Source organism: Plenodomus lingam (genome assembly GCF_022343315.1).
Source record: "Plenodomus lingam strain CAN1 chromosome Unknown contig_3, whole genome shotgun sequence".
Classification (NCBI taxonomy): Eukaryota; Fungi; Ascomycota; class Dothideomycetes; order Pleosporales; family Leptosphaeriaceae; genus Plenodomus; species Plenodomus lingam.
In genome coordinates this window covers 1,818,406-1,839,334 of record NW_027093944.1, presented here as the reverse complement: position 1 = coordinate 1,839,334, position 20,929 = coordinate 1,818,406, and the positions used below count along the sequence as shown (strand labels likewise).

The 20,929-nt window shown below is 53.3% G+C and overlaps 8 protein-coding genes across 8 annotated transcripts; 6 read left to right on the top strand and 2 right to left on the bottom strand.

Annotated features, from left to right (window-relative positions):
- Positions 1-662: 662 nt before the first annotated feature.
- IAQ61_007966 (uncharacterized protein) lies at positions 663-1,268 on the top strand (the record flags this gene model as incomplete). The annotated part of the gene is made up of 1 exon (XM_003840522.1): positions 663-1,268. The coding sequence occupies one exon, from the start codon at positions 663-665 to the stop codon at positions 1,266-1,268; it is 606 nt and encodes a 201-aa protein (XP_003840570.1).
- Positions 1,269-2,552: 1,284 nt separating this feature from the next.
- Positions 2,553-4,793, top strand: IAQ61_007965 (uncharacterized protein; the record flags this gene model as incomplete). The annotated part of the gene is made up of 1 exon (XM_003840523.2): positions 2,553-4,793. The coding sequence occupies one exon, from the start codon at positions 2,553-2,555 to the stop codon at positions 4,791-4,793; it is 2,241 nt and encodes a 746-aa protein (XP_003840571.2).
- A 1,073-nt stretch (positions 4,794-5,866) lies between these two features.
- Positions 5,867-7,669, top strand: IAQ61_007964 (uncharacterized protein; the record flags this gene model as incomplete). Its single annotated transcript, XM_066097804.1, has 2 exons — positions 5,867-6,099; positions 6,184-7,669. The coding sequence occupies 2 exons, from the start codon at positions 5,867-5,869 to the stop codon at positions 7,667-7,669; spliced, it is 1,719 nt and encodes a 572-aa protein (XP_065952301.1).
- A 667-nt stretch (positions 7,670-8,336) lies between these two features.
- IAQ61_007963 (uncharacterized protein) lies at positions 8,337-9,057 on the top strand (the record flags this gene model as incomplete). Its single annotated transcript, XM_066097803.1, has 2 exons — positions 8,337-8,715; positions 8,798-9,057. The coding sequence occupies 2 exons, from the start codon at positions 8,337-8,339 to the stop codon at positions 9,055-9,057; spliced, it is 639 nt and encodes a 212-aa protein (XP_065952300.1).
- Positions 9,058-10,435: 1,378 nt separating this feature from the next.
- Positions 10,436-12,451, top strand: IAQ61_007962 (uncharacterized protein; the record flags this gene model as incomplete). The annotated part of the gene is made up of 3 exons (XM_003840526.2): positions 10,436-10,957; positions 11,008-12,218; positions 12,291-12,451. Exons 1-3 carry the CDS (start codon positions 10,458-10,460, stop codon positions 12,449-12,451), a joined length of 1,872 nt encoding a protein of 623 aa, XP_003840574.1. The 5' UTR covers positions 10,436-10,457.
- A 208-nt stretch (positions 12,452-12,659) lies between these two features.
- IAQ61_007961 (uncharacterized protein) lies at positions 12,660-14,441 on the bottom strand (the record flags this gene model as incomplete). The annotated part of the gene is made up of 2 exons (XM_003840527.2): positions 12,660-14,152; positions 14,207-14,441. 2 exons carry the CDS (start codon positions 14,439-14,441, stop codon positions 12,660-12,662), a joined length of 1,728 nt encoding a protein of 575 aa, XP_003840575.2.
- Positions 14,442-15,728: 1,287 nt separating this feature from the next.
- On the top strand, positions 15,729-19,452 carry MSH3 (Mismatch repair protein msh3). Its single transcript, XM_003840528.2, has 2 exons — positions 15,729-19,094; positions 19,183-19,452. Exons 1-2 carry the CDS (start codon positions 15,760-15,762, stop codon positions 19,265-19,267), a joined length of 3,420 nt encoding a protein of 1,139 aa, XP_003840576.1. The 5' UTR covers positions 15,729-15,759; the 3' UTR covers positions 19,268-19,452.
- On the bottom strand, positions 19,453-20,904 carry IAQ61_007959 (uncharacterized protein). Its single transcript, XM_003840529.2, has 2 exons — positions 20,741-20,904; positions 19,453-20,547 (listed from the first exon to the last, which is right to left on the bottom strand). The coding sequence occupies exons 1-2, from the start codon at positions 20,793-20,795 to the stop codon at positions 19,520-19,522; spliced, it is 1,083 nt and encodes a 360-aa protein (XP_003840577.1). The 5' UTR covers positions 20,796-20,904; the 3' UTR covers positions 19,453-19,519.
- Between the last annotated feature and the right edge of the window lie 25 nt (positions 20,905-20,929).

Genomic DNA, 20,929 nt, shown 5'->3' with positions numbered 1-20,929 from the left:
ACCTTTCTCATCATCCTGCCCTGCGTCTTTCCCTCCTTCCACCCAGCTTCTCTTCTCTCACTAGCAGCTGCTCCTCTCCCTCCCTCCCTCTCCACCACCCAACAACCCAGCCCAGTCCAGCTCTGTGCTGCTCTGTTGCCGTCTCTGCTCTTCTTCCATCGCACCTGCACAGTCCAGCTGTTGTTGCCCAGTCTTTTTTGCTGTCGCTCCTTCCCAACGTGTTCCCCCCTTTACCCCCTGCAACAACAACCGTTGTTCGAGCCCGGTCCTGGCCTGCCCCTTCCAAGCCGCGCGATAGCTCCCGCCCACCGTCCAAAAGTGCAAGGAGAGAGATAACCAAAGGCCATTCACTATCAGTCAGCTGAGATCCCGCACACCATCGCCCTTGTTCCAACCGTTGTGTTGTGCTCCTCTTCTGCTCTGCCCTGCCCGCCCGTTTGCCCGTCTGTCTGCCTGCCTGCATCCTCTCACCAACGGTCGCACAGCGTTTGGCCGCTCCAAAGGTCGTCCACGGCATCTGCAGCATCCAATCCTCCCTCCACAAGGGTCCCTCCTGACTACCGTCGTCGTCATCGTCTCACCCTCTACGCTTCAATCCTCCTCGCCGCACTCGCACACACATACACGACTGTCGGTTCGGATCGATCCCAATACCCGTCACAATGTCGGCCCCAGCAAACGAAAAGACGACGCCCATCACCTTTGGTGCCACCATTGAGCGCTCCACGAGCCCAAGCCAATGCCGCCCTTTGATCTCTGAACCCGAACCCGAACCCCAGCATCCCCTCCGCACCCACCCTTCGCACGACTCCAACATGTCCTCAACCACAGCCGACGCCGCAGCCAAAAAAGAATGGGCCGCCGACCCCTCGAACCCCTACTCCGCCTTCTTCGACGCCAGCGCTCCCCAATCCAAGTCACATCTCGACGTCAAGGTTCACGACCTCGAAATGGGCGCCAATGGCGTCCCCCTCAGCGTAGCGTCTACACAACAGCCCAAGGTCTCGGTCGATGGCCGTGTCAAGGAGTGCTCCATGTGGCCCTCGAGGCAGGCCGTCATGGACAAGCGCAAGTCGTACCAGCGCAAGCGTGGCTGTGCCTTTTTCCGCAATTTGACCAACAAGCAGAGAATGTGGGCTAAGATCGTCATCGCTCTTCTCGTCGTCGCTGCTGCCGTCGGCCTCGGCGTGGGCATCTCGAGGGCCGTGGGTGGAGGGGTTTGGGCGGGCAATGGCAAGTCCAAAGAGATTCCCGGCTCACATCCTTGAATGGAGAAACGGACTGGGAGAAATGCAATTTTGGTCACTGGTGAGTTTCCCTCATCTACCTGTACGGCTATGAGCAAGACACTAACGTCACATGAAGAGCCATCGCATCACAACGATTCGGTCCCAACAACAACAACAACATCACACTATAACGACTTTTGCATCGACTTGCCTTCAGCACACACACACACACACATTATTTTGTCAATATCCCTTGTCAGCTGCTTCGTCCATTGTTTTTCTTTTCCCAAACCCAGGCATGATGTGTATAGCCTTTCTCACCTGCCTGTGTGTGTGTGCGCTGTATTCTGTTTTTGCATTTTCTCACCACCGGATGCCTACCTCGACTTGAGCGTCTCCGGCGTACACGGACCAGGGCGTACATGGACTTTTGCTTCTCTGCATGATGCTTATGCATCTGGAGCAATAGGCGTAATAGGACTTTTTTTCGTGAACAGGGTTTTGCTGGCTATCTTCTCTATATATATCTTTTCAAGGACGATGGGAGAGCATGTTGAGATGAATGGAAAAGAACAGAGTTCGGCCTTTGCGGATTGGCAAAGGTCATGTCCAAGTGCGCTTTTTACGCCGTGTCTTTGGGTTGTCGGGTGATATTTTCATGTTTTGGTTCTTTGGAATGCCCACAAAGCCCACGAAAGCTAGTATGAGTCTAGCTTGTGTGAGCAACTTGTTCAAAAGGATAGAATCCAAGTCCTTGAGGATTGGCACTACGCTGCGACTCATCTGTTAGTCTACACAATCTTCATTTGGTGTACGCTGCTGGGATCCATCTTTGGATCACTGGACTGTCTGGACACTTACCCAATGGCCTGCGCTAGTCCTCATGTAGTCGCCACGTTCAGCGCCCCCCCCCCTCAGCGCGCCGTTCTCAAGGGGAACCTTGGTTGGCGAACAAGGAACATCATCCGTTCATCTATCGTTCTGTTCTTCTCTGCCTATCCCACGGCTTCATGTCTTCTGGCTTCCTCTGGCTCCCTCTACAAAACAAGGCTGCAACTACTCATGTGGCCAAACATGCCGCCGCGACTGCCTCGTTTGGGTGCGGCGGCAAGGGGCCATAAACGATAGCCTGACGTCACGCGCATTCGAAACTCGAGTGCTGCATCCACGTCTACCTACATGACCACACCTTGGCCGCTAGTTGTGTCACAATCACGCTGAACAAACAAGTCTGGCATTCCATGTCCACGATGGCCACCTAGAATCGCCTCCCTTCTTCTCGGGCTATACCATCCTTCCGCCCTCCACAAAAATTTGGCCAACATGGATGCGCCTGTATCGCGCGAGGTGCCGGGCATGTCGAAACAGACGTCAAATGGGATTCCTGGCGCAACACCGCCTACACGGGAGCGGGAAGTCTCGAGCACAGTTCTTCCCAGTACCTTCCTAGCCGTCACCATCCTATCTGCGCTGACCCTGTCTTGGCCGTTGCGTTGGCTCCTATCCGGCGCACCCATTCTCGTCTACGCTGTAGTCCTCGGCGAGGCGTACGGCCACCGCATCTTACCTTTTGTTCCCGTTTGGACGATGTTCGCCACAGTCAACCTCGTCTACGCCATTTGCTCAACCTCTTGGCTCCTCTACTGGGTCTTTTGGGCCTCCTGTTGGCCCGCCATCTTGATTGCCTGCCTGTTCCAATTCGATGCGCCTGCCCAACTCGCCCGACGCACATTGAGAAAGACATTTCTGCGAGAACTTCACTTTATAAACGATCAAATCGCCTTTTTCGACCTGCCTGCACTCGAGATTGACACGGAAGTCAAAGGCCTGTTCGTCATACGTGGCTTCACGCTCTCGCTGTCCACTTTGACGCTCGAGGTTCATGGCGTAGAAGCTGGGATCAAGCTTGCGGACGAAATTGAGTTGGCCATCCAAGTCGACAAGGTTATTGTACCGTTGTTCAGGGAGATCGTCGTCGACGATGTCTATGCCAACGTCAAGGGCGGTGACTGGGAAGTCATGTTTGGAGACGTCAAATATGGTCAACCTGAGCCCGACGACGATGACTCGGTCATCATTAGAGATACGGCCATCCTGAAAGCAGCTTCCAAAGGCGCCCGGGGTCGTCCCACAGAGATGGTCAGGAATTTGACGGCCGGAAAGCCGCCATCGGAAGCAAAGGACGCAAAGTCGGCCTTTGCATCTGTCAGGCAGGTTTCGGCGAATGAACGAGATGCTACTGTCAAGTACAATGACCTGGTCCGTCACATTGACGATACGAGTGCCATCACGAATGCGAAGAAGACGCTTCGTGAGGCTGCAAAGGCGCTCAACGAGTCTTCGTCAGAGGACGGAAAAGACAAGGAGCGAGAGAGGGACGGACATTTGGACACGGAGAACATGGATGACTTTCGAGCCGCCATTTGCACACAAATCCACAGCCAGCCGTCGATACCCCACCCTCCATCAAAGTCCATTCGTGTATCGACTCTTCGCAAAACTTCCTATCCCCAAGTGAAGGCATTCCTACATCGACTCCCATTTCTGTACCGCCTTATGCTCAGTCCGATCTGCTACTTTCATCCGGTCAAGTTCAAGTCGATTACTGCAGCTGGATCTGGCAAGTGGTTCACCCACTTGATGCGACAATACCTCTTCAAGCATTACTCTTCGCAAGACGCAGATGTGCGCCGGCTCGAGGCCCGCATCTCAGAATGGTGTACGGACGCGAACTTTGCGGTCGAGTTCGGACCTATGCAAAGCGAGGCTCACTTTCCAATCAACACAAACTACAACATCCAATGCCATTTAAAGATCTCTGACGTCATGGCGTACAGGACTCTTCCCAATGGTGTTGAGCTCAAGCAGGTTGTCCGGCTGGGAGGGGCCGATGCCGTCCTCACCATTCCCACGTACCTCTTCCCGCATCACGAACACATCTTTCCGAAGATAGCCAGCGACTTTGAGATTCTGGAAATGGAGTCGGCTATCAAGGAGGTCGAAGGCACGCCCAAGGAAGTCCGGGCCCGCAAGGAACTCCAGAAGCGAAAGAAGGACGAATCGGCCATGCACATCAGTGCCCATGCGCACCTACCTGCACAATTCCATCAGGATCTCCTCAACTTTGTTGCCGCCATTGTCAAAGCAACCAAAGTCATCGAATCGGACAAGGACTTTGAGGAAGCCAAGGTGTTGCGAGAGCTCAAGCGTGTCAGCACTGATAGCGAAGCCAGCAGCCTCTCCTCGCTCAACACCAACGGCACCAACAACACGGACACTACGCAAACATCGCTGACGTCAGAGGAGCGAGGCTTCAAGGCCTTTCTCAAAAAGGTGGACACGGGCTTCAAGGATGCGTCGAACAAGACGGTTGTCGGCATGCGCAAGGCCGGGCAGAGCACCGTCAGCGCCATGGCAAACGATCGCTGGATTGCACGGCTCGTTGGCAAAGTCACGCGCAAGCTTGAGCGCGCTCAGGGCGAAGTCGGATACAGTGGCGAAGTTCCTATTCCGTTGGCTAAGTACCGCGTCAGGTTTGAGACTGAGACGAAGCTGTTGCCGTGAGAAGAAGAAGCATCATCATCATCATCATCGATTCATCATGCAAGGCGTTGAGGCGTTGGAATACCACAGTGTCTGGATAGATGGATGGATACCCGAGTTGGCTCGCACAGCTGAGCTGTATGAATGCGACATGTGACATGCAACATGCATATCTATCGAGACTCATTCTCACATTGCCCAAAAACAATATCCCTCGAGCTCTTCACACGACTTGACTACTAGTGATGTATGTACTTATCCCACACAAAAGCGCTTCCTGTATCCCGGGCTCAGGCAGCCGGGCTTGACAGGGATTACCAGGGCATGCCATGCCATGCCATGCCGTGCCGCATCGGCTGTGACGACTTGGCGCAGAACACGGAGAAGAATTCCATGTAGGTAAAAGTAGATACGGCTGCCGTGCGCGCACGCGTGCCTTTTTGCTGGGCATTTGCGCAACTGGGTGTGTGTACTGGCATGGGTCTGGGATGGTCGGTATACCACACTTCTGCCTCCTCTGCCCTTTTTCTCTCGTTCGATCCCTCACTTGCCTACACGCCACTGTCGCTTCGATCTTTTTATCTGATCGCGCGCTTATTGCTAGCATCCCTGGTTCTCGGTGCTCGGTTCGCGGTTCGCGGTTCTCGGTCCTTTGGTGTAGATCTTAGATTTCGGCGGTTTTTTGGGGGGGAAGGGGAGCGTGGTGTCGCCGTCTTGCCGCGTTGCTGCCGGGCGGAGCTGAGGGTTTGGTTATGGGTATGGGTGTCGGTGTCGGTGTCGGTGTGGATGGGGATGGGAAAGGGGATGGGAATGGGAACGGAAGGGATTTGGAGCGTGGTGGACTGGGAGTCTCCGCGACTGCATCTGCATCTGCGTCGTCTGATTGTACATTAGATGGTAATGCGCCCAGGACCTCAATCACTTCTCCATCAACACCACACACACCCCACCACCACCACCACCACGATGAGAACCCCGCGCCAAACTACGCACCACCACCATCACCACCACCACCCGCTCTGCCCCTCTGGCACGCAGCCGGGGAAAAACTCCCCGCCCCGCTTGTGCGGCTGGTGAACAAGACGACGCGCTGGATGCGAGGCCCCGAGCCGCCGCGCAGACATCGCCTTGTGCCGTTCAAGGCACGTGTGCAGACCGCGCCGCGAGACTTTTTGCATGGGCTCTGGTGGGGGTGGCGGTGGGTGTTGTTTGGGCTGGCGTGTTTGGGCTGGTGTGTGGGATTTGGGGTTCTAGTGGGCGAGGATGAGGATGCTGCTGGTGTTGGGGGATTGGGGGTGGTGAGGTTGGGGTGTGTGGATAGTTTGTGGTATGTTGTCAGTCAAGATGCATCCCCCCATTCCCACATCAATCTACAGCGAAGTGTACTAATCGTTCATCTCGAGATAAACAGGTCGTCGGCGGAATACTGTGGCCTTGACGGACGCAATTGTCTCCCTTTTGATAATGCCTCGTTTGCCTTTTCCTGCCCGGCCAACTGCGCGAGCGCCATGGTGCTGAATCCCCGGACGGTGGGTAATCAGAGTTACAACTACCGCTCGCTTGTCATCGGAGGCCCTTTCTCGCCCGACCCAAATGATGCCAGTGCCAGTGTGAGTAGCACGTCGTGGAGATATCGCGGCGATTCCTTCATCTGCGGCGCCGCCATACACTGGGGCTCCGACATCAGCGATAAAAAAGGTGGATGTGGCGTGCTCACGCTCAAGGGGGCTCAAATAGGCTTTGCCTCCAGTCTCCGCAACGGTATCCGCTCAATCCCGTTTTATGGCGAGTTCCCCATGAGCTTCGAGTTCAGTGGGATGAGTGGGGGTGGGTGTGAGGATCCGCGGTGGAAGTTGCTCGCCCTGTCCGTGACGATGACAGTGCTGTTTGGCGTCTTCACCACTCGTCCTGCGACCTTCTTCGCCCCGCTGTTTACCATCTTGTTCTTCCAGGTGGGCATGGCTTCCGATCCCCCGGCGTACACGACACGTGCGGATCTGGCTTCGACGGCCCTGGGACGGTTCCTGCCCGCGGCTTTGATCGCAGTGGTCATGTATCGCATCAGCATCGCCCGCGCGCTCAAGGGCTGCACCGCACACCTGGAAAAGACGATCCTCTGGGTCGGAGGCGCATGGGTGGGCGCCCTGAGCAACTACACCTTCGACCAGATACCCATCCAGCGGCTCACCGGCCACGACCTGCGCCAACAACCCGGCGCCATCGCCGCCCTCGTCATCATCGTCCTCATCCTCTTCCTCGTCGCAATCTACCAGGCCTGGTGCTTCCGATTAGAAGGCCGGCTCCCGCACTACCTCGCCATCTACGCCTGCCTAGGCGTCAGCCTCGCCATCCTCGCCGCACTCCCCCATCTCCACCTCCGCATCCACCACTACATCCTCGCCCTGCTTCTCCTCCCCGGCACAGCCATGCAGACCCGAATCAGCCTGCTGTGCCAGGGCCTACTCGTCGGTCTATTCATCAACGGCGTCGCACGCTGGGGTTTCGCGCCCATCCTCGAGACGGCAGCGGCGCTGCGTGCCGACGCCCAACTCGGCTCCGCACTCCCGACCATCATGCCCCCCGTCCTCGACCCGGCCTCCATCTCCTTCACCTGGGACACGCCGGCCGCGGGCTGGGACGGCGTCAGTGTGCTCGTCAACGATGTCCAGCGCTACCTTGGCAACTCCGGTTTCACCTGGTACCGCAATTCCAGCACCGTGGATGGCCCAACGGCGGCTTTGCTGCGCGCTCAACCCGGTGTTGAAGTTGGCACGGCGTTTCGCTTTGGGTTCTTTAGATATCTTCCGTTTGGCAACATGGCGTTTGGGGATTATACGCGCGCGGGCGTTTGGTTTGCTAATGGTTCGTGGTCTGAGATTCCTCTGGGTCGCACTTGAGATTTGGGATTCTACAAGATCTAATACCAGATACCGTGTGGTCTCAATACAAAGGCTGCGTCCGCGGCGTCATGAGGGGGAGCTTTGTGCTATATTATTCTCCTCTGCGGCGGTTCCATGAGAAGATCCATGTTAACTCCGCTGACCATGCCGGCGAAGTTGAATCGTTTGATCCTTGACATCCCGTCCCTATCCATATCCCTGTTCGAAGGAGAAAAAGAAGAAGGAGAAGAAGAAACACGGGGCTGGATGGCGAATATTGTGGAGGTATGGATTTATTCTCCGTCGGCCATGTTACTCGCACATGTACATGTGTAACTTTTCATCATGAAACACGACACACAAGAAGAAGAAATATTTGCGTCGGCGCCGATGCTGTGGTACCTCGAACCCCCCCGAGCACAGTGCAATGCAGTGCAGTGCATTGCAGCTCCACATGTCGTACCATGGTACCGCTGCCCAAGCACCCGACTTCCGACCTTTTCGAGCGGCGGTATTGTCTAGACGACGAGGGGGCGTGACTAGAATACGTGGTGCAGTTTGCTCTGAGGATTTGGTGTGTGTTTTTCTGCGAGCTGGGGTTGGGTATATACACACGCACGCAGGCATACGCATATACATTTACATTTACATACACATACACGCACATCATCTCACGACCCCAACTATGCGTCCCCCGACCCCGCTCACTCTCACTCTCGCACTCACGCCCCTCCTCCTCGTCACCACCACCACCGCCGCCGCCGCCGCTGCTGCTGCTGCTGCAACTACGAATGCAACTGCAGATGTAAACGTAAACATCAACGTAAACACGACTGCAAATTTAAACGCAAACGCAAACACAAACACCACACCCCAGCGCTTCTCCGTCCCCGTCCGCGACCCCACCTGCTCAATCGACGTCTACACCGAAACGGTACGGCTGGTGCTGGGCCAGTATACGACGAGGCGGCGGGTGGTGTACGAGACGGACAAAGCCATGTTGGCGGATGAGTATGATGGGGTGATGTATGGGTTTGGGTTGAGGTGGGGGGATAAAGGGAGGGGTGAGTTTATTTATTCTTACTATTTCTGTGGGGGTTGGTTTTTTTGGTGTTTTGCCAGGTGTGGGCTAGCTGCCAATCGTAGATTCCGCACAAGACATGTCTACCCGGATGTTGCATACGGTACTGACGCGTCGAGTAGAATGCCGCGCTCGTGTTGGAGATATGAATGTTTATTATCATGGGGTTGCGCGGCCGGGCGGGGTCTATGTGGTTGATAGTAGTGAGGAGCAGAGTGTGAATGGGCGGGCGGCGCATGACTGTCTAATGGACTATTTTACGGCCATGTTGGTCGAGGAGTTGGGGTGTGCGGTTAATGTGCAGGCGGATAGAGGGGATACGTGAGGGTTTGTGGGGTGAGGGCTCAGAGGGAGAATGGAGGCGAGGGAAAGAGGTGATGGTGTTGGAGTGGCTGGGTGGATTGAGGTGTCTTTGGGGGGGAGGTTCGAAGTAATGTTTTGCCGTTTGGGAATGTTTGGATAAGGTCTGGATGATGTTGGATTTGATAGACGCGTAGCACCGCTTTGACACGGGACTTTTTATCAAGAGCCGTCTTTGAGCGCTGTTTTCGGTCCACTTCAGAAAGTATCAATATTTGTTTGAACATTTCCTATGCGTCATGGGAACTTGTTCTTACAGTACTCGGCCGATGCGTAGTGCTACTGCTTTGATGTTTGCCCCTGCTTGAGAAAACCATCATGGACTGCTTCCGTGAAGAGTGAATCATTAGGTATTGTTTCTTACGCTGAATACATGGCAATCTCAATCACATGTCCGGCGCTGTACACAAGGGGTGACCTCGAGGGTTGGGGTAAGCTCACATGACCTTCGGTACTATGTGACCTTGGAACCATGCCCGTTCACAACTGCTAGGGGTAATCGACTTGTACAATTACTGTCATTAGTAAGCTTTATTTCATTCAGACTGGACACATCTACCCACGGGGATTAGGAAGAAGCTGGGACCGTACGGCAACTGCAGATGCCTCAGTCGTAGTAAGTGAAAGCAATCTTGTTGGCTACGGTGTAGAAGAGAACAACATGACAGCTTGAAGAAATGCCCATGTGGTCAAAGAGACGCTGATATCTTCCCCATAATTGACCCATGTGCTTATTGCCATCGTTGAGAGGACGGTCCGAAACTGCAAGAAGCTCAAGCTGACAACCTATGCCCAGCGTCCTGTGTTGCGATCTTGAAATGCGCCGAGCATTAGCGTCCATTCCCCTCTTCATTGACTGCAAGCCAAGGAAAGCATCTCATGTTGATGTGGTAATACAGAAGAGCGGTACGGATTGGAGTGCAGATGGTGAGGTAGAATGGTGGGGCGCTGTCGGAAGGGGTCTCCTTAGCGTGATGGCTAGTAGCAACTCCCTTACTTCTCCCCGCTAACTCAGGCTATCAAGACGACGCTCCATCTATGTTGAACCGAAAACTTGTGTCTCGGATCAATTCTATAAAGTTGGCATGTTCCATCAATTGCACGTCTTACCCCATGGCTTATATCGGACCATAGCCAATATCAACCAAAGGCCAAGTCATGACAAACTCTGTCGTTCCGAATCATTGGGTTGAACAGATCGACAAAGGATCCACGAGAACAGGAGACAGCCGTTCGGAGATTGAACTCCGCCGGTAATCACTTTCCAAGCCGTATAGTAGTGTGTAGGTATAGTTTCTTCCTCCGAGAAACCCATGTTGGTCCGATCGTTGGGGAAGATGAAGATGTGGGGTCATCTTCTCCGCAATGTGGGGAACCCCTGTGTCTCCAAATTTCGCCTCATGGATTGATCATGACTCGTATGGGAGGCCAGATGCCTACTCCTGCAGAGTACATAATGTATACGCGTCTCAAAGCAATGTTCTGACAACTGAATCCATCACAACTATCACAATGCCGCCCATCTCAGCCTACATCGACAAAGAGTACCAATCCACACACTACACTCTCTTCAAAGATTCCATCACAGTCCCTTTGAATTCGGTCCTTCCTCCTGGGGTCACGAAAGCTTCTTTCGACAGGGCAATCCAAAAGTACAGAGATGTGGTAGGCAAAGAGCAGGTATATCATGGCGATGATTTAGTGGAATACATTGATCCATACGAGTTGCATGAGGCGGAGGGCACTCGTAAGATTCCCAGCGCAGCTGTACGACCACAAAACATCGAAGAGTTGAAGGGCGTCCTGAAGATCTCCAACGAGTTCGGCATTCCTGTATGGACTTTCTCAAGAGGAAAAAACCTTGGGTAAGTCATAACGTCCACACGGATCCTACCGACTAACGTGCATCGATCAGATATGGCGGCCCGGCTCCTCGCGTTACCGGCTCCATTGCTCTCGACTTGCACCGCATGAACAAAATCATCGAAGTCAACGGCGAGTACTCTTATGCCGTCGTCGAACCTGGCGTAACTTTCAGAGAATTGTATGAATACTGTGTTACGAACAAGCTCAACGTCTGGCCATCCTGCCCATCCTTAGGCTGGGGCTCCGTAGTCGGAAATACGCTTGATCGCGGCGTAGGCTTCACGCCCACCGCAGCACACCATCAACACATTGCAGGCGTCGAAGCCATGCTTGCAAATGGCGACCTCGTGCGAACGGGGCAATTCGCCGTCTCAAATTCGCGGTCAGCCCATTTGTCTAAATTCACATTCGGCCCCTCCATCGAAGGCCTCTTCATACAATCCAACCTGGGCATCGTCACCAAAATGGGCATCTGGCTCACGCCTGCACCTCAAGCTTACATGTCCGTCACATTCGACATGCCCGACTTTGAAGACGTCGAGACAATTGCTGATATCTTCGGACCCCTCCGCCGCGATGGCCTCATCCCCAACACAGTCTACGTCTCCAACGTAACAGAATGGCTCGGCATGATTGGGCGCCGCGAGGACTACTGGCCACACCAGACGCCGATTCCAGAATGGCGCATCAAAGAGCTGCAGAAACAATACGACCTGGGGTACTGGAACGCAAAATTCGGACTCTACGGTGCAAAAGACGTGATTCAAGCCCATTTTGACGAGCTCAAGAGGATCATCAACAGAAAGACCAGCAAGGGACGGCTCATCGGCAAGATATACTCTGCACCCGAAGGAGAAACCCTAGACCCAACTTCGGTCCCCGAAGTAGACGGCGGATTCTTCGTTGGCATCCCCAGCCTCTGGTCCCTGCCCATGGTCAAGTTCCGCGTGCCCAAAGAATCCGCCGAACAACCGAAGCCAGGCGTGGGCGCCCACTACGACTACTCCCCCATCATCCCCTCGCGCGGCTCCGAAATCTTCTCCTGGATCAAAACGGCCCGGGAAATCTGTGAGCGGGAAAATTTCGACCTCTTTTGCGACTTCTTCATGCATGAGCGGCACGTCATTTTTGTGAACATGTTTACGTTTGACAAGACGAATGCGGAGCATCGGCGCGCCGTGCAGACTATTTTCGATGGCTTGTTCGAGGCTGGCAAGAAGAGGGGTTATAGCAAGTATCGCAGTCATGTTAACACTATGGGTAAGTCTTCTCCCCCTTGAGAAAACCCGTTGGTCGGGTGATTGCGTGATTGTGTGCTGACTGGATATATAGATCGTGTGGCTTCGTTGTATGATTTCAATGATCATGCTTACAGGAGGTTTGTGGAGACGATCAAGGATGCTGTGGATCCGAATGGTATTCTTTCGCCTGGGAAACAGGGCATTTGGCCCAAGAGGTTCAGGGAGAATGAGAAGTTGAAGGCAAATCTGTGATTTAGTTCATGTTCGCAGAAAAAGGGAAAATTGGACAATCGAGAACAGGGGAGTTTATCGGTTGAGGTCTGGAAGATTGGAGAATAGTCCCCTCGGCAAAACTTGAGTTCATCGTGGGAATGGATGTACATGGAGTCACTGAGGTGGATTTCCGCAACACAATAATCTATTTGGTCATGGTACTTTTCCATAGCGATCTACTACCCATTCACACCGCAAAGCCCCCACTGTTAATCTGCCTGGGCTCACCGGCAGCCTCAAACGTCCCGTTCTTCAACAACCTCAGTCCCTGCGCTGAACTGCCCGCAGTAGCAGACCACGTCACATTCGCGCCCAAGCCTTGCAAGAACGAGGTCGTAGAATTGTCAAAGGCATACTCAAAGGACACCTGTGGCGGAACAAGCTGATCATGCATCCTGGGTTGAGCCAGGGCTTCAGCAGTCGTCAAACCACCGTCAAGAATGTGAATCAGGTTTTGAATGGTGGCAGTTATGATACGGCTGCCGCCCGCTGCGCCAATGGCAACATAGAATGCGTTGACGGTGGCGTTGAGGTGTTCGACAATCACGGGTGTGATGGAGGACAAGGGGCGTTTTCCCGGTCGAACAAAGTTTGCGGGGCTGGGGACGTAGCCAAAGGCGTTTGTGGCACCGGGGATGGAGAAGTCGTTCATCTCGTTGTTCATGATGACGCCGGTCTCGGGTACGACGAGCTTGCTGCCAAAGAGAAGGTTGACGGTCGACGTGAGTGTGATGGCCATGCCAGATCTGTCTGCAGTGACCACATGCGCAGTTCCGGGTGTTTCTAGGGATTCGAGACCTGTAGGGTTGTAGTAGGTTATATCAAAAGTTTTCGAGTCGCTGATCTTGCTGCGGATTTCTTTTGCGGTGGCTTCGGACACCATTTGCTCTTGGTACTTGTCCAGGCCTTTGACGAAGAGGGGATCGCCGAGATTGGCGCGCATGCCATAGGCAAATTTCAGGCTCTCGTCCAGGCGGTGCGTGGTGAGATTGCGGTTCTCTGGATCGCCGACTCCAGTGTAGCCCTCCATGATCTTGAGACTAGTCAAAGCAACCCCGCCACTACTGGGTGCGCTGCATGCAGTGAGTTTGTAGTCGCGGTAAGTGATAGTAGACGGTTTGCGGATGGCGACTGTGTAATTCTTCATGTCTTCCAAAGTCATGATGCCTTTTGAGGCCTGCAGGGCTCTGACAGTAGCTTCTGCAATGGGTCCGTTGTAGAATGCGTCAGGCCCCTCGTTGGCGATTGTCTCGAGTGTGTCGGCATAACGCTTGAGAGTGATGGTCTCGTTCAGCTTCAAAAGGCGACCGTGGGGTGCGAAGTCCTTTGCAAATTCAGGATTGTTTACAAGGAAGTTGGAAGTGGCGTTTTGTTTTGCGGTGGCAATGGCAGATGCCATGTAGTTGACGAGATCCTCGTTGACAGCCCAGCCCTCCCTCGCGACTTTGACTGCAGGCTTGAGGACAGTCGCCCAGGGCAGGACACCGTAATTCTCATGGAGATACTGCAGACCACGGACTTCTCCCGGGACGCCAGATGCCAGACCACCCTCTTCACTGGCCTTGGTGTTATTCTTGTACATGTCTTCGAAAGCAGCTGCAGGCGCAGTCTCTCGGTAGTCAATAAACTCATAAGTGCCATTCGGTGCTCGGACGAGCATGAAACCACCACCGCCGAGACCTATGAATGTTTAGTATGCTCACTGTGATCGTCGCCATTGTCTTATGGACTCACCCGCGTGGAACATGCCAACGACGCCAACACATGCGACCGTGCCGACCATAGCATCGGCAGCATTACCACCCATTTTCAACAGGTCAGTACCAATATGACTGCAAATCTCAGCCTCACTCGCGACAGCACCCAGCTCTCCCTCCTTCACAATCGGTGCCGGACTTGCCATTGCCGTCTGCAGCATCAAAAGCCCAGCCAGGCAGCTCGACAACCTCGTAGCGGTACCACGCGCCATTGTGATGATGAGTAGTCACGAAAAGTGAACGAGGAAACGATTTCACGCAGCAATGGTGAACAAAGAGTCCATGGTCAGCTGGGATTATATACAAAGTAAGCTACTAAGCATGGCCTTCCCGATGGCGTATACCGGTACCGGTAGGCCCCTGGTTCTTCCTCGGTCTGATTGGGCAGCGGTCCTACTATTTTCTTACCAGTGGGCCGGGAGCACGAGTACATCCCATGGTTCCAGAAGGCTTCCAGTTATCGTATCTATTGTAGGACTGTAGTATACTAGTTAGGTAGGCCGATCAGGATGCTAAGTTAGCATGTATTCTTTCCTATATCTGAGACACAGGACCTAATATTAGGTTGTGCAGAGCTGTTTTTATGCCGTGTAATTAAACTTCATACCCTTACCTAGTCCACCGAACTGAGAAAGAACACGCTTAACAGGACAACGTGCTGGTAGCTTGAAAATGCCGCATGCGTGAGACTGAATAACAAAAAAATTGCTTGTCAGTAATAAATGCATCCTGCCTGGCACTGACCATGGTACCAGTACTAATGTGCACCAGTACCTACTATACAAGAGTAATGCTAGCACGAGGGGCCGGTTCGAGCGTCACTTGCGGCTTACTTATGGTGTGACAAGTTCCCAACACCCTAGGAACAACTTTGCGACAAGTACTCATATCGCGCAAGTTATACTAAATTTGTAGGAAATGTATATGGGCACGGCAGCGCAAGAGCCTTGTATGTATCATCACCATGTCGAAAGCAGGCTGGACAGGAAGAAATGGCCGCACAGCGGGAGGACGGGGATCCAGATAACGGTACCGGTACACAAGAATCTATAATAGGTACCGGTACGGTAGCTCAACACTTGCTCACCGTAAGTACCCAGAGATCGGCAATGTTTCCCCGCTTCGTTTCTAGTTCGTTGTGCAGTGTCCGCGGCAAGTGGTAACTATAGAGAGGTTCGGTTGGACACGGAAGGTTTCGAGTGCGCGCTGCGCTTGATGACATCTTCCCGTCACCTTTTCTTTATACCTAGGATCAAGGAAGCGATTGGTGAAAGCTACAGTGACGCATGTGCATGGTGGATCTTTGTTTGACGGCGACTTTGTAGATCGCTAAGTCGATACCATGTTGCTATGGAAATGAACCATTTTCATTCATATAGCGATTCTTGATAAATTACATTATAATCGGTAGACTTGGAGGATTCATGGTGTTGTAATCATGTGACTTCGTGATGTCAAAGGTCGCGTCGCCTCGCGCGTCCTTCTCTACACGTCAATCGCGCCATCATCCCAAACCGACCGACCGCCACAATGGCGCCCAAAAACAGTCAATCGCTACTGAGCTCTTCGCAGAAGGGCAAACAACAGACTATCTCGAGTTTCTTTGCGCCGAAATCATCGCAGACACCCAAACCTGCGCCAACACCTAACTCGACTACAAAACCCGTTGACAAGCCTGTAGCGCCCATCGAACCTGATAGCACAAAACCTCCAAGCGACGATGACGAAGACGAAGACGAAGGACTTCCACTGTCACGGCCTCTACCGACTCGGAAGCGCGCAGTGGTCATACATGACGAAGATGACGATTCAGGGCGCTCTTCGCCCTCGAAGCGCGTGCGCCTCGCAAGTGAAGACTCCCCACGACAGACGCTAGGTCAGACGTCTACGACCGATCTCAACATACCGAAGCCTCCCAAAATTACAGATAGAACTGCCAAGTTTCTGTTTTCATCATCACAGCCAGCACAGGACGAAAACGGCGGAGAGGAGGCTACAGCGGCTTCGCAGAAGCAAAGGCAAAAGCTGCACGAGAAGTTTGTGAAGAAGCTCGGGCGACCAGACAGCTTTGCAGAGTTGAGGCGAAGGAACAAGATAACTGCGGACGAGAATGTCAATGCAGAGGAGGGTGAGGCCGACGAGGACGAGGATGAAGAGCCAGCCCCAAAGCCAGTGAAGGGCAAAAAGGGCGCTGCTACAAAGAAGACTACAAAGCTGACACCCATGGAGATGCAATATTTGGAAATCAAGAGGAAGCATCTCGACACAGTCATAGTCATGGAGGTCGGCTACAAGTACAAGTTCTTTGGCGAGGACGCCCGAACGGCATCCAAGGAGCTAGGCATCGTATGCATACCAGGGAAATTCAGATACGACGAACATCCTTCCGAGGCGCATCTCGACCGATTTGCTTCTGCAAGCTTTCCCACACATCGTTTACAAGTCCACGTTAAACGGCTCGTGCAAGCAAACCACAAAGTTGGAGTGGTGCGACAAATCGAGACTGCAGCGTTGAAAGCGGCTGGAAATAACAGAAACGCGCCTTTCGTTCGGAAGCTCACCAACCTCTACACAAAAGGCACCTATGTGGACGATGTAGAGGGATTGGAGACATCTACAGCAGGTGCAGGCGCAGGCGCTCAGTCCACTGGGTACCTGCTGTGCATCACTGAAACGAACGCCAAAGGCTGGGGCAGCGATGAAAAAGTGCATGTCGGATTAGTCGCTGTTCAACCCGCCACGGGCGACATCATTTACGATGACTTTGAAGACGGCTTCATGCGAAGTGAAATTGAAACCAGGATGCTGCACATCGCTCCAGCCGAGTTCCTTGTGGTCGGTGATCTTTCGAAAGCTACAGACAAGCTCATCCAGCATCTTTCTGCAAGCAAGACAAATGTCTTCGGTGACAGATCTCGTGTGGAGCGAGTCGAGAAGCCAAAGACCATGGCAGCACAGGCGTATAGCCACATCTCCAATTTCTATGCTGGAAAAATGAAGTCAAGTCAAGGGGGCGATTCAGAATCGGATCAGCAAGGTGCTATCCTTGATAAGGTTCACCAGCTCTCTGAACATGTTACGATATGTCTATCGGCTATGATCACTTATCTAACCGACTATGGTCTGGAGCATGTGTTTGATCTCACAAAATACTTTCAACCGTTCAGCGCGCGGTCATATATGCTGCTCAACGGCAATACTTTATCCAGTTTGGAAATCTATCAGAACGCAACAGACTACACTGCGAAAGGCAGTCTTTTCTGGACTATGGATCGTACAAAAACACGCTTCGGACAGCGTCTTCTACGAAAATGGATCGGTCGCCCGTTGATTGACAAAGCAAGGCTAGAAGAGCGTATCGCTGCAGTGGAAGAGTTAAAAGAAGGCGAAAATACGATACCGGTCGACAAGCTCAAGTTCTTGTTGGGACGGATCAAGACGGACCTTGAAAAGGTGCTCATCCGAATATACTATAAGAAGTGCTCCCGACCCGAGCTCCTGGCCGCACTCCAGACGCTCCAAGACCTCTCCAGTCAGTATTTGTCATCAAAGACACCAGAGAAGAGTGGTTTCAAGTCGATATTGTTGAGCGAGGCCGTTTCGAATGTACCAAAGATCTACGAAGATGTGAACAGCTTCCTTGATCAGATCAATGCCAAGGCTGCGAAGGAGGATGATAAGTATTCCTTCTTCCGTGAAGAGCACGAGGCAGAAGACATCAACGATTTCAAGCTTAGCATTGCATCGGTGGAGGACGACCTCAACTCGCACAAGAAAGATGCCGGTGCAAAGCTTGGCAAGTCCAAGATTGACTATGTGACTGTGGCTGGCATCGAATACCTTATCGAAGTCAAACGCAAGTCTACGGAAGAGAAGAAAGTCCCCGCCTCATGGCAGCAGATATCCGCAACAAAGTCGACTCTTCGTTTCCATACACCAGAAGTCAAACGCATGCTGCAGGAACGCGATCAATACAAGGAGTCGTTGGCCGCCGCCTGCGATGCGGCCTTCATACGTCTCCTCGAAGCCATATCGTCCAAATATCAACAACTTCGCGACTGCGTCTCTTCTCTAGCAACACTCGATGCCCTTCTCTCTCTAGCCACACTAGCCTCCCAGCCGGGCTACGTGAAGCCAACCTTCACCGACAACGTCCAAATCGACATCACCGGCGGCCGGCACCCCATGGTCGAGCAAATCCTTCTGGACAGCTACGTGCCCAACGACCTCCACCTCTCCCACGACCACACCCGCTCCCTCCTCATCACCGGACCCAACATGGGCGGAAAATCGTCTTATGTGCGCTCAGCAGCCCTCATCGCCATCATGGGCCAAATCGGATCCTACGTCCCCGCCACACAAGCCAAACTGGGCATGCTCGACGCCGTCTTCACGCGCATGGGCGCCTTTGACAATATGCTCCAGGGCGAATCCACCTTCATGGTCGAACTCAGCGAAACGGCCGACATTCTCAAATCCGCAACCCCACGCTCCCTCGTCATCCTCGACGAACTCGGCCGCGGGACGTCGACGTTTGACGGCGTGGCTATTGCCGAAGCCGTGCTTGACCATGTCGTTTGCGATTTAAAGTCGCTGACCCTGTTCATCACGCACTATCAGCACCTCGCTAAGCTTGAGAAGCGCTTCCCAGGCGGGCAACTGAAGAATGTGCACATGCGGTTTGAAGAGCGGGCGGGGGGTAAGGAGGTTGTGTTTTTGTACGAGGCGGCTGAGGGTACGAGTCATAGGTCGTATGGGCTGAATGTGGCGAGGTTGGCACGGGTCCCTGAGAAGGTGATTGCGGTTGCCGAGGTCAAGAGTCGTGAGTTGGAGGAGAGTATGGAGGCTTGTAGGATGGGCAACTTGTAAGTTGTTTTTGTTCCATGTTTTGTTTGAAGAGGTCATGCTGGAGGGGTGACGGTGTGAAAGTTGGTTGCTAACTTGTTGATGTAGGGCGAGGATGATGAAGGGCTTGTTGATGGAGGGGGGCGATGAAGAGAGTTTGGAGAAGCTGGTGGAGGGGATTGACCAGCTTTGATCATGGGCGGTTAGGGTGGCGTACAGTATACATTTTGTTTGCCGTGCTTGCTGGTTGTGGCAGCTGAAGTCTCAACAGGGCGATGTGGCATAAAAGGCTTGGGATGTGTGATCGCTCTTGAAATATAAGGTCGATACCAATATGGGACAGCGAAGCGCGATAATACGAATAATTAGTAGTAGGGAATGCTAGATGTGCATCTACATTGTCTATATTCTACATTTTGTTATGGGGTATATACTAGCTTCACGTCTAAGCCACCTTGTCTACTGTCAATGTCGCTTGTGCACCGTCTGCAAGGGCTATCAATCCACTAGACTCGATTTCCTTCTTCCATTTGTTACTCTCATATTTCGCCGTCACAATCGTCAACCTGAGTGCTGGCTCTTGCTCTTGTGTCTCTGGCTGTGCGAGCGGCACAGCAGTGAACGTCCAGCGGCCAAACGCCCAATTCAAGATATACCTCGCTCTGCCCTCGGTCGTGCTTAGCGTAGTGGGCATATCTGGATCCGAGGATTTTGGCGGCGTGGAAGCGTACAGGATGCCTTTTATCCTATAGACTTCGTCTTTGGTTGGGTCTTGAAGAAATCTAGCGAGCTTCTCCGTGTCCACCACTCCATCTCCGTTCAATATCACACTCAACACCTCGACCTCACTCGAATGCGCATGATTATGCTCCTTTTCCCCCTCGCCCAACAACGCCTCCCCCTCTGTCGACCCGGCCAGCCGCGCATCCAACCCAAACACAATCTCTTTGTCCACCCAACCCCTTGTACTTTTCGTCCGCGGAATCGGCGGCTCCACCTCGAGCGCGAGAATCCGATCCTCGACATCCTCCAACCGCCTCTCCCCAACGCCTTCCCACTTATTCAGCACGATGAGATCGGTAAACCTGGCCTGCATCTTGGCCGTCAGACTCGTGTCCTCGTAGCCATTCCAGTTCTCGACGTCGACGACGCTTAGCACGCCGTCGAGGACATAGGCGCCGTTTGTTTCCCGGGCTAGCCGGTTCACCTCCATAGCTAGGGTTGCGGGGAAGGCAGAGCCAGAGGTCTCGATGACGATGCGGTGGGGGTTGGAGAGGGAGGCTAGTTCGGCGAGGGCGGTGGAGAGTTGGCCGACGAGGTTGCAGCATATACAGCCGTTGAGGAGTTCGCGGACGGAGGATATGGAGGAGGAGGATGCGAGGGCCGAGTCGACGGGTAAGGAGCCGAATTCATTTTTCAAGAGGGCGAGTTTGTAGGAGGGTGGGAGTTGGGGGAGGAGGTTTAAGATTAGGGCTGCGGGGGAACAGGATGTTAGCTAGGGTCTCTTTTTTTTTGGAGAGGGGGAGGGGGAGAGAAGGTGAGGAGTCGTCCATGTGGTTTCGAAGTTGGCATCAGAAGTGGTGGCTTTGAACATTCCAGGATTGAGAATGGTGTCGGGTAGAAATCGATTCAATAAGAAGAGACCCCAATATCCAGGCAAACATACTCGTCTTTCCCGAGCCCAAGAACCCAGTGATGATAGTGATTGGTATGGGCGCCATCTTCCCTGATCCGCTCTATTCGCCGTCTCTAGTTCTGAAGCAATGGCGGGATACCTAGGTATCCAATCGAATAACCCACCAAAAAAGAAAAAACGAAGCAGGAAAGAACAGGAGAGAGTCAACAGCCAACCAAG